The sequence below is a fragment of the Parasteatoda tepidariorum genome, chromosome 2 (assembly GCF_043381705.1).
Source record: "Parasteatoda tepidariorum isolate YZ-2023 chromosome 2, CAS_Ptep_4.0, whole genome shotgun sequence".
Lineage (NCBI taxonomy): Eukaryota > Metazoa > Arthropoda > Arachnida > Araneae > Theridiidae > Parasteatoda > Parasteatoda tepidariorum.
The window spans coordinates 104,008,069-104,020,621 of record NC_092205.1 but is presented as its reverse complement, the minus strand read 5'-3'; the positions used below and the strand labels follow the sequence as shown (position 1 = coordinate 104,020,621).

At 29.6% G+C, this 12,553-nt stretch overlaps 1 protein-coding gene across 3 annotated transcripts in view; it reads left to right on the top strand.

Moving 5' to 3' along the window:
• The window catches only part of LOC107437418 (serine/threonine-protein kinase Smg1), a 174,688-nt gene that overhangs the window by 69,511 nt on the left and 92,624 nt on the right, over positions 1-12,553 (top strand). For all 3 annotated transcript variants that reach the window (XM_043051732.2, XM_043051731.2, XM_043051733.2), the window contains 8 exons: positions 1,037-1,173; positions 2,475-2,666; positions 4,740-4,878; positions 4,960-5,080; positions 7,022-7,262; positions 8,510-8,632; positions 9,230-9,381; positions 9,733-9,886. In XM_043051732.2, the coding sequence (XP_042907666.1) occupies positions 1,037-1,173; positions 2,475-2,666; positions 4,740-4,878; positions 4,960-5,080; positions 7,022-7,262; positions 8,510-8,632; positions 9,230-9,381; positions 9,733-9,886 (1,259 nt within the window). The remainder of the gene's footprint in view (positions 1-1,036; positions 1,174-2,474; positions 2,667-4,739; positions 4,879-4,959; positions 5,081-7,021; positions 7,263-8,509; positions 8,633-9,229; positions 9,382-9,732; positions 9,887-12,553) is intronic.

Genomic DNA, 12,553 nt, shown 5'->3' with positions numbered 1-12,553 from the left:
ATGAAACATTTTTCTATATGACCCCATGGAAAATGTTCATAATAAGAAATAACTTTTAGTGCAAGTACAGTCGAACTCATTTATAACGAGCACAAAGGGACCGTAACATGTACTCGTTAAATCCGAGTGCTCGTAATAAACGGGGGGTCCTTAAGACAGGCGTGCAACCAGAAGTGGGGGGGGGGCTTGGGAGGTCAAATGATTGAGTTTACTTAAAATTTAATTAATACTTACTTACTTTAATTACATTAATTAATTTAATTAAATACTTTTCTTAATTTAATGACAACTAACCCCCTTTCCTCGCATTTCTTTATCATTTTGAAAAAAAGATAAGACAGAAAGACTAGAAAGATGAGAAAGAAGATTGCAAGACAGAAAAATATTGCTCGCTAAAACCGGGTCTTGCTCGTTAAAAGCGACTTCAGTTCCATAGACTTAACATTGATCCAACCAAAAATTCTCGTTTCCCTCGGTAAATCCGAGTTCTCGTTAAATCCGAGCTCGTTATAAACGAGTTCGACTGTACTATTAATTGCATTTTTTTTCCTTTTTAAATCAAGGTGAAGTTTAACAATGAATAATGATTTTTATGAATTTTTAAATTTACATACAATTTTCAGCCCAAAATTTTGCAATAGCAAAATTAAATTTGAATATATGGGGGGAAATATATAAAAAATTTCCAGTCACAACTGATTTTTATTTGTAGTGACAACTTTTGAAAATATCTTCTTTACTTTACCGTATTTTGTGTTGATTTTTTAATATAATTTTTATTTTTATGTTATCAAATGTCTTTGGTGATGAACTCGGGGGAGGGTGTCATATACTTATTTATTTATTGTTTTCATATACTTATTTATTGTTCTACTAAATTAAGGTTGTATAAAAATGCTATTCATTGTTTTCATTCATTTTTGAGTTTATTGAAATCTTATTTGATTCTTTTACTTGATTACAAATTTTAATTAAAAACTAGTATAAAAGAATATTGATTTCCTTTTCTGAAAAAGTTGATTTTTTTTTGTTTTAGATTGTAGACTGTTATACTAATGTGCAGAATTGGTCTGAAGCTGTAAAGTGGTCTGAAAGTCTAGATTCCTTAAAAGTGTATTTAAATGGAATGAACAGTCAGAATTCATCCTATCAGAATAATTTATCCTTTCTGAGGTATCCATGTTTTTTGCAAATTAATCTTTTTGTTATGCCCATGGGTGCCACTCTTCTGTCCTGGGAACTGAAATCAGTCTTGTGAAAAAATCAGTAGATTAAGTTTCATATCTCTTTTCCATTTGTTTTTAATAGTAAAATTTCTGTTTTTCCTTAAAAATATTTTTAAAAAACTTCTGTTAAATAAAAAGAATGCATTTCAAAGTAAAGATTGTTAATTTTCGTAATCATTTTGCAATTATCAAGTAATGATGTAGCTCATTAATGAAAAAATGAGATTGAACTTCAACGCCTGCTTGCTTAAGCAAAATTTGTACCATTGTTGTACCTAAATTTTCTTGTTTTTATTTTACCTCACCATTTTGAAATGCTGGCCATGGTTAAATTGAGACTACTTTTTTTTAAAATATAAATATTGAGGTAGAACAAAAAATAAATACAGAGTAAAAAATAAGTAGAGATATGTATAGCTTTGTGAAAAAATTAGTTGTTTATTATTCAGTGGTTGATGTAAAAAAGATGTAAAAGGTTAGCTGTTATTTTAATCTTGTTTGCTGTAATAAAAAATAATAAAAAATGAAGGGGAAAAAACTCTATAATTGATTTAATATATGATAAAGAAATGTACATTTTAGAGTCGCTGAGCTATAAAATTCTAGTAAACAACTCTAGATTGTGTTAATTGATCAAAAAAGTAAGTTTAGTCTTGAAATATTTTTAGAGTGGCAACCATGGTTATGCCATAGTTCTAAATAGTTTGTGTAGCAACAACTTCCAGTTTACCCTTGAAGATTTCAGCAAATTATTTGCCACTTTCTCTTTTTTCATAAAACTTTCTGAATTGAGTTTTTTTCTATGCTTTTGTGAAGATCAATAAGTTCACTAAAGGATTTTAAAAAACGAGTGAATTAGGCATTTATTTTTTCTTTGGTTTTATTGGATTTACAGTAAAGCTTAGGTTGTATTTGCTTAAGGGTTTAAAAAATATAATACCGACACGCATGGACATGTCAATAAAGCGTATTGACACATTGCTAGATAAAGAGAATAAATTACTATAAGAGAGACTATACAACAAATAAATTAATATAAAAGTTAATAACATCATTTTAAAGTTTGTTTCGAGAGATTAATTAAAGGTAGATTCATATGTTTCTTTAAACATGCAATCGATAAAAATATTTTGGGTTATTAGAATTTCATTTGGACATTTTTTTTTTTTGTAGACTAACACACCTGGAAGAATGGTATTTTTTTGCTCATTTTTACTTTTTTCATCACTGTTGATGTTTTAATTTCAGGTGTCTTTCCTCTTTTGAAAAAAACCAACCTATGTGTAACATGAAAGATGCTTCTTCTCTATTAAATAGCTTAGTTATGAATTCAGATAATAACTCCTCATGGTTTATGAGTGAGTTATTAAATAAAGCTCAACGAAGTATAATGACTTGCGCCATCAATACTCTCATTAAAGGCAAAACTAGTGAATATATGTAAGTATTCTTCCCTTATCCTTAAATGTCGTATTTCGATTTATTGAGTTTAATAAAAAATGTTGAAGACATGGATCAGGTTAATCATTTATACTACTATGAACATAGTTTCTCTCGTAGTCATCAGAGCAAGTAACGTCTGCATAGTTGCCAACTCTACTGGATTTTGTGAGTTTGTCCTGGTCTACTGGCTTAATTAAAATTCTCTTGGTTTTTGTACATTTTAGAAAATTCACTAAGATTGAGTAAGCTTCCTAAAAAAATCATTATTGAAATAAAATTTTTGTACCGATTATTGCTTGCTTGCTCGAATATTTAAATAGGTATTACTAATACATTATGAACCGAACCTCATTTATAGAAATCAATTAAAAACTTTTTTTGTTCTAAAATGTTCAGTTTATTTTTGTTCAGAACTCCCTTTTTAATTATAATTTTAAAAAAATCTTTTAAATATCTTTGATGAATTAAATGCCTATAAATATTTGAAATTATGAGTAAACATAATACATAGTGTTTCAAGTATGTTTAATGACAATCATGTCTGGAAAATATTGCAGTTTGTCTATTTTGATGACTATTAAAATCCCTAAAACTCCCTGTGTCAAAAATATGTACTACACTTTGCAACAATTATCATACGTAAAATCTACTGGATTTTTCCTATCTCTGTTGGCAGCTATGCATTTGCAACTTCATGTTTAAAAAAGAATCATAAAAGATTCTTAATGTTTATTTTATGTATATAAATATTCCTAAATAACATCATTTGTCAAACTTAGATAATACATTGTGGCCATACACTTTGAATCATGGTAAAACCTGGAATTTTTAGCGAATTTTGAAAAATAATAAATAAATCAAAAACCTGGAATTATTAGGGAAATTCACTCTTAAATCTGTTTTTTTTTTTTTTGTCTCATATATATAATCACTATTCACTCATTATTAAATATTTTACTTGTTTTTTTAAGGCTTATTTATATTTTTGTCTTGGTGACTCAATTATTGTATCTAATTGCATTTTTCTTTACGTCTTAAAACATTTTTATTGAAATGGTAGAATTTTTCATAATATGGTTAAAGTTTAGTTGTGTACTCTAAAAATGAAAAAAATTTTTTTTCTTTTAAATGAAACGCTAACTCAGAACCACATTTCCATTTTGTTTTTATATTGTATTTGCAGGGTATCCGCGCATCTGGACAGTCATTAAAAATCATGGACAGGCATGAATTTCGGTATTGAACAAAATTTGTCATGAAATGCCTTGATTTTAACTATTTTTTAAAGAAAGTCATGGATTTAGGTCACTGAAAAATCTAATTTTTAAAATGGAATTTACCCCCCCCCCCAATTTCATGGTGTTATGAATTTGTAATAAAATCTCCACTCACAGTCATATTTTATTAAAATATAAAATGTTTTTATCATGTTCTTTAAAAATTATGGTGTTCTTTAAAAAAATGAAAGAAAAAACATCATTTCTAGAACGAATTTAATTATCTTTTAAATTTCTGTAATGTCAGAATTTTTGTTATTATAATTTTTTTTTTAAATTTTATTTTATCAATTTAAAATTCTAGCTGAAGCAAGCCAGTCATTGGCGAATTATTTTTATTCTGAAATGAGAACAGAAAAATCAGGAGTATTTCTTTCCTTTCGAATAAACAAGAAAAGTAGCTTTAGAATATAATTCTGCAGGAAAAATTATTTGCTTTTGTATTTTTTTCAGCTATTTTATTGCTTCAACTCTTTCTTTACTCTGTTTTTTTTTTTTTTTTTTTTTCAAATTTAAAATCTATTAATATGATGATGCATAGTATAACAGTTTTGGTTATACCTATCATTTCAATTAATGTTATTATAATGCGTTTTTAAATTTCTTGTTGTGTTTTTGTCAGAGGAAATAGTAACTTCGTTAAGTCATGAAAAATTCTAGGAATTAGTCATAAAAATTCATGAATTTGAAAATCTAAAATGTAGCAGATAACCAGTATTTATACGAAAACAAAGCCCTTCATGATCACTTTATTAGTAAATAACTGATGCACTCAAAGTCTGATGTGTTGCAGGAAAGAAAGTTGTGAGAAATTAAATGAAGCGAAAGAGAGTCTCTTTAAATTAATGAAGGTTTCCCTTCTAAATTGGCCCCTCCACCTGGATGTGAAACATGCTAGTCTTTACCTCTCCGCATCTCAACAAAGTAAAAAGGTGAGATTTTAAATGGAAATTTCTTCTTCTTTTTTAAAATGATTGCTCTTTTTACTAATGTCATTAACGTTTTTTGTGAAGGTGCCATCGTTGCTATTGAGGGAAGGCATGAAGCTGGATTTGAGTGATTCTGTTCTAGGATTTATTCATGAGTGGGAAAATATCTGGTCTCATGTTAGGCAGTCTACCTTTCCTAATCAAGGTTCTTTTCTTTTTCTCTCTATGTTTAACCCTATAACAGGATATATATATATATAATTTTTTTTTTTTTTTTGAATCAGCACACTTAAAGTGGATGCTATACTGCGAGAGAAATTTTTTATCAAAAATTCTTTTATAAAATTTTAAAGTTCAGAAAAAAGTAAGTTTCTGTATATCTAAAGAAATCTTGAAACATTATTTACAAAATGATTACATAGCTGCCAACTCTACTGGATTTTCTAATAGACTACTGGATTTTCCAATAGACTACTGGATTTTACCAGTTTCTCTTGGTCTACTGGTTTAATTAAAATTCTTCTGGTTTTTGTGCATTTTAGAAAATTCTCTAAAATTGAGTAAGTTTCCTAAAGAATTCTCTATTTAAATGGAATTTTTGTACAGATTATTGCTTGCTAGAATATTGTAATAAGTGTTACTAATACATAATGAAGCAAATCTCATTCATGGAAATCAGTTCAAAACTTTTTTCTAAAATGTTGAGTTTATTTTTATTCAGAACTCACTTTTTAAATTAATTGAAAAAAATCTTTAAATCTTTGATGAATTAAATGCCTATTAATATTCGAAGTTATGAGTAAACACAATACATAACATTTCAAGTATGTTTATTGTCAATCATAACTGGAAAATATTGTAATTTTTCTATTTTGATCCCTTGAATTCCCCTATGTATAAAATATTCAGTACATTATGCAACAATTATCATGAAATTTATATTATTTCGTAAAATCTATTGGATTTTTTCCTATCCATGTTGGCAGCTATGTGATTAATTTGTTTGCTTTTTGAAAACTTTTTTTTCGTCCTTTGAAACTTTCTTTTAGGTTGACCTGAACTCACTTTTCTTTATTCTTGAAATTTTGTATGAATTTCCCATGAAAGGTTTCTTCCACTCTTAATAGAATAAGAAATTGGTTGGGGTACGGAGCTCCTTAAATGTTGCAAAACTTCACTTTTGCAGAACTCACTGTCACCCGAAAAATACTCTTTATGGTTCGTCATGAATGAGTTCATCAAGATGTTATTCATCTGTTAAGAATTCAGGAGGGTTGCACGCTGAATTTTGAGGGGGAAAAATCATTCCCCCTTTTTATAAAGAAAAATACCCAGTTGAAAAACGTTTCACTGACATGACACACTATCTGCTGAAACATTCTACATAATTTCCTAAAAGCAAGAATTTTTTAAAAAAACGAGGAGAAGGGAAATTTTATGCCTTTCACAAATAAACTGATGATGGATATTAATTCTATCTTTCAATACATGTAAAATATAAAGTCGTCACCCAAACATCGTTTAAGGTACAAAGCTTGTGGTATTCGCTATAAAAAAAAATTACGCAAAATTATGCCAATACAATTTTGCAATATTCAATTTTTGAAAAATATTTAAGTAGTAAACAGTTATTAGATTTTTTTTTATAAGTATCTTTATGTAATGAATTTGTAATGTATTCCAAGTCACTTTTCATCAATTTAGACTTGCAATAAGATTAAATTTAAAAAAACTGAGAGACATTTATTTTTTAAATTGTTTACTCAAAATCATATAATTTCATACTTTAACAGTTTTAGGAACAATTCATTGTATAATTATCAAGCTCTATTTCTCTTAAACTAATCTCCTTATTTCCTTTTTTTAAGGGTTGTGCTTTCTAATAATACTATATTATCAAAAATTAGTTTACTGCAAAAAAATAATGAGAAAATACGAATTAAAAATTTATACAGCTGAAACCAAAGATGGCTAAGACCTCTTAAGATGTGTTAGCATGCAATCTACCAGACTCGTTTGTTTGAACTTGAATTATAAATTATTGTTTGTTTGAACTTGAATTATAAATTATGTATATATTTCTTATAAGACTCTAAAATATTTTTCAAAGTGAGTATATTAATTTGAAAGTATATTTGTATTTCAGGGCACTCTTTTGATTTACTCATGATAACTGCAAAGTCTGCTAGAAAACAGCAGAACTTCAAAATGTGCAGTAAACTGCTTTTGAGAAACCTGGTACATTTTGGTATAAATATGCAAACTGTTGATCTTAAAGAGGACTCCAGCATCAACTCTCTGTTGTGCCTTTCTAAAAAAAGCTTGAAGTGGGATCTCAATGATAAACTTCTTAGAATTCAAAGAGAAACAGCCAAACTACTTCACTGGTAACTCTTTCTATTATACATGTCAAAATTAATGAACTTTATTTTAGGCTATACAAATTTTAAAATCTTGAAATACTGCAGCACATTTAAAAAGGTGAGGCTGTCAAAGGCAGCTATAATTTTATACAGATGAAGACAAATTTTTCAAAACTAAATATTTAAGTGAAATGTAAAAATAATGTCAATTTTAAAGGCTTTATGTGGCTATAATACTTATGTCCGTTTATACTTTTTAATTGAGAAAAATCATGACATATTATTAACAATCTGAAGAAAGAACGTCAGATTAGAAATACAGTGGAAAGTCGCATATCTGGAATCGGTGGGACTTCAGGAAGTCCGGATATTAGATTTTTCCGTATAATTGACCCCCAACGATCTAATAAACTATCTGAATCTAAGAAGCAAAAAATAAATAAGCATTATTTTTCGGGCAATAATGTTTTAGTATTCGAATGATATCTAATCAATCAAAAACAAAATATTAGAAAAAAAATGAACAGTTATGAAAATATTAATTGCTATTTCTGCCATTTTGAAATAGAATGATTCAAGCAAGGGGAAATTCCTATAATTCATCATTCAAGTTGAGGGCGGGAAGTAACAAATTCTTATTTTCTCTCCCAACATTGGCTATCAATCAAGCATAAAGGCGTGGCATGCTGATTGGGTTCTCTTTATTTTTTCTTGTGTGACTGAAAGTGACTTCCATTCCACGCTGCATTAACCCTTTTTCACAGTATTTCTTCTTTCCCTAACACTCTAATAAAAAGGTTCCAAGAAATGCCTCTTTTGCTAGCCAGCTGCATAGTCTCAGTTGTGTTTTTTTGAAAACAAATCTCCCTCCTCTCCTGCATTCCAGAGGAGGAGCGTCACTAACGGCCACTCAGGTCTTCTCTACCCCTTTCTGTTGATTTATGGTTCAGTGCATAAATCACTAGAAGCTAGAAAAGGAAAAAGACATTTTTTTTTTTAAAGAGAGGGGAAGATGAAGAAATGTTTATTTATTTTGATTGTTAAGAAGTGTCCGGAAAATTGACCCTTCCGGAAAAGGGTCGTCTGGGTATGGGACGAAAGAAAATCCATGAAAAGCCTTAAATTTGAGTTTAGATTGTTTGAATTTTTAAAAAAGAAAAATGCATTCTGACCTATTTAGACTTAATTTTAGTTATTTTTAAATCGTAGACTTTACCGAAATAACAGTGAAATTTTAGGAATGCATAAAAATTGAATTTTTCTCATTGCAGTGTGGGTGAGAGTGACAAGTGTTATGATTTAATGATTAGTACCATAGATGCCTGTTTCCGTCATTTAAGAGAAACAACTGAATCTTCTAGTGATGTGGAACAATTATCAGATTTGAATTCAAGGTATGGAACATATTTCTTTTAGGATTGTCTCAAATATTGAATTATTTATTTATGACGTAATTAATGTTAATTTTAATATAAATAGTTTAGCTGTACTAAAGATAGACAAAGAATATGCTCAAAATAGAGGTTTTTTTTTTTTCACTTTATAAGCACAGTGGATAATTTAACAAATAAGTGCTAATTTTTAAAATTTTTGTGCTTGCAGCATGATAAAATGAAGATTTTTAAAAAATATGATTAGATAAAAAGTTTATTTAATCTCAATTGTTGCAGCTACAACTATGTTGTTTCCCTTAAACCCATCTATAATACCCCATCGCAAATAAGGACTTCATTAAATTATGATTCATTTTTGTACTAATTTTAATCACAAAAAGGTCTTTCTACCTCTACTCAAGTAAATTTTGTTTGATCTGTTAAGTGACTATTAAGACATTCCCTCTTAAAAGAGACAATTCATATATATGTTTCTTTCAATTAATTATAACAAAGGTTAAGTTAATTGAAATTGATTTCTTCACTTTATGGTATTAAAATATTCCTTTTTGCTGTTTTTACCCAAACTACAAGAATCATTTATTATTCTTTTTCTAGATCTCTGCTAAATCTTGTGAAATATCTTCAACATGATAGTAAAACTGCTCAAGATGATGTTAAGAACTTACCTTCCTACTCAAAACTTCATGAGACCGTTATTGACATTAAAAATTCAAACATGTCTTCGTTAGGAAATGATGTTTTTAAAAGTATGTATTTTACTATCTATCTTTGATGGGGACTACCCATACAAAACCATGGTTGCATCTCTTTATTTATGAATCCACAAAAATGTGTAAACAATGCAAATAGTGTGCTCAGTTATTCTTCAGTAACTTTTTGCATTCTCCGTACGTCACATTATAGATTAAATGATTAGAAAATAAGAATAAATAGAAGTAAGTTAAGAAAAATGTAAAAGGAGTATTTACATAAATGGTGTAATCAATGTATTTTAGGAAGGAAACATCATTCATAATTTATTGTTGAACTGCATACATACCACAATACTCATTCACTTAATAATGAAAGCTTGTATTGAAAAATATTTCTTTTTTTAGATTTGAAACAAGAAAATGTAGTGAGCGATGTTGACTACCTTTCTGTACTTTTACTCCAATTAAGTGTGCAGCAGTGTCCTTCTCTTGCTAAGTCCTGGTACAGTTTTGCTTCCTGGTGCTATGCACATGGTAGAAAAGTGGTGAATTCAGCTTGGTAACTACATTATTTTATGTGTTATTAAAATAAGTATTTTCACAGGTAGAGTTATGATCATTACCTCAATATAACAATATAGTTATGATCATTACCTCAATGAGGTAATGGTTCATTCAATTCTTAATTTTAGATAGTAGACTGTGTGATGGGAATACATATTTTTTTATACATAATATTTTATTTTTAATATTTTTTTCTATTTTGAAAAGTGATATTTTTATATCAAATATTATTTTAGAGGTTAGATCCTTCCCTTCCCTCATTTGAATGCTTAGAAAGTCTTTTTATTGTAAAAAATGTCTCTATTAATTTTTTTTATTTAGTTTATTTTTGGTTTAATAGTTCAAAAACACTCTAAATTGCCCTGTAGGATTATTCTAACATTTCAGAACAATTGAGTCATTTTAAAAATTTTTTTCAAGAAGCATAATAATGTAAATCCAGGGTGTGAAGCTTTTTTTCTTTGGCTATTTTTAAAGAGTGCTTAATTTTTCCAAAAAAAAAGTTTTTCTTTTTTTACCTTGTCAATTTTTGCCACTCGTTACGGAAAGGGCATCGTTATCACATTGTTCCGTTTATTGTTTTTACAATTCATTCAGCCACAATCCATTGTAGTGTACCATAGATACTCTACATATGAAATCGCCAGTCATTTTGCATGTTCGATTAAGCAGGGTTGCCACAGGCGACTAAAATGCGACTATTTGCCACGATTTTCGGCCTAAGGCGACTTTGACAACTTTTCTTGCCTGAAAAGGCTGAAAAAGCAACTATTTTCTAGAAAAGGAGACTTTTTTGCACTCATGGCAATGTGTTTTAGTATTAATGGAGTTGACAATCTGCAGCCTGCAAGAGCTTCTGAGCACAATGAATTTTTATTTAAAAAATAAAAAATGTTAAATCATTGAACTGTTGAATTTCAAGTTTGAGTCATCACTTTTGAATGCGCTCAATTTGCGCAAAATTCCATTTTTAGTCTATTTTGTTTCTTGACCTCCTTTTCAACAGTTATTACAACGAAATTCTGCTTGATTTAGAAAAAAAAAAAAAAAAAACAATTTTTAATACTATATTACGATACATGAATTTCTAATTTGAGTATTCACTTTTCATAATATATATATATAGTGGAACCTCGAGATATGAGTGCCCTAACATACGAGTTATTTGAGATACAAGCTGTCGAGAGAGCGAAATTTTGTTTTGAGATACGAGGAACGGCCATGCATGCCCTCGACAATGCTCCTGCTCACCCACCGAACCTCAAACATGACATCCTTGAAGAGTTCAAGTTTATAAAGGTTCTCTATCTACCACCTAACACCACTCCTATCTTGCATCCTATGGATCAGCAGGTGATTTCTAATTTTAAAAAGCAGTACACTAAGCACCTGTTCCGGCGCTGCTTTAAGGTGACAGAGAACACAAACCTCACACTTCGAGCCTCTGCATGGAAGAAGCTGTGCCTGAATGAGTCTGTGGCCGAAAATTGCGCTGTGGCCTGAGTCTGTAGCTTCGAAGGATTCGAACCCGAAGTGCCAGTGGAGGAGGAGATTGTGTCTCTGGGGAAATCCATGGACCTGGTGATGGGTGAGAGAGATGTGAACAAGCTCGTCAAGGAGCACTCTCAGGAACTGACAACCAAGGAATTACAAGAGTTACAGTTGCAGCAGTATTCGGGGGTCCTGCAAGAAATTGGTTTCCAAGAAGAGCCGGTTCCAGGAATGTGGGAGAGAATTTCGCAGTTCGTGGAAAAGAAGCATCCCGAAAAAGTTCCAACTGGTCGTGCATCGGAGCTATTTAATGACACTTGCATAACTCATTTCTGCAGCATTCTGAGAAAGAGGAAGAAACAAACCTCCTTGTACATTTTTTTTTAAAAATCTGGCTAAAAAAGCAAAGATCAGTGAAAAGAAAAGCAGTGACTAAAATTAAGAATGCAGTAGCATTTAAGTTGTGTGTAAGTTGCATTTAAGTGACCAAAATACAAATATGTATGTACACTTTGTAAAACCAGTTTTTTTTTTTTGCTTTACATTCTCTTTTGTGAGTTTATACAATATTTGTCATTTATAAATACACATACATTTTTCTTATTCAAAAACATGTAACAAAAACGATTGGGGGTAGCATTTTTGGGACTGGAACGGATTAATGGCATTTCAATGGGGAAAATTACTTTGAGATACGAGCAAATTGACGTACAAACAAGGTAACGGAACAAATTAAACTCGTATATCGAAGTATCACTGTGTGTGTATATACAGTGGTGGCCAAAAGTGTGGACACTTTTTGAAAGTTTCATGTTTTTCAACTTTGTGTGCTTGTAAAATATATTAATTTTCACTTAAATACAAACGTTTAGATATCAAATTGAAGGTAATTTAATGTAGAATTTAATAATAAATACAGTATTACAATATCTGTATTACAAAGAAGGTTATGCAACAAGTAGTCAGATCTATCTTAGATTTGCATTTTTTACAGTGATACTTACACAATCAATACTTAGTAGGATAACCCTTATTTTTTAAGACAGCTTCACAGCGTTTTTTCATCGAGTGAACGAGTGTTTGGAGTTCATCTTTCGTAATCACATGGTGCCAAGAATCAATTATAGCTTCAATAAGTTGTCTTTTATTGGATGGACGTTTTTTTCGTACA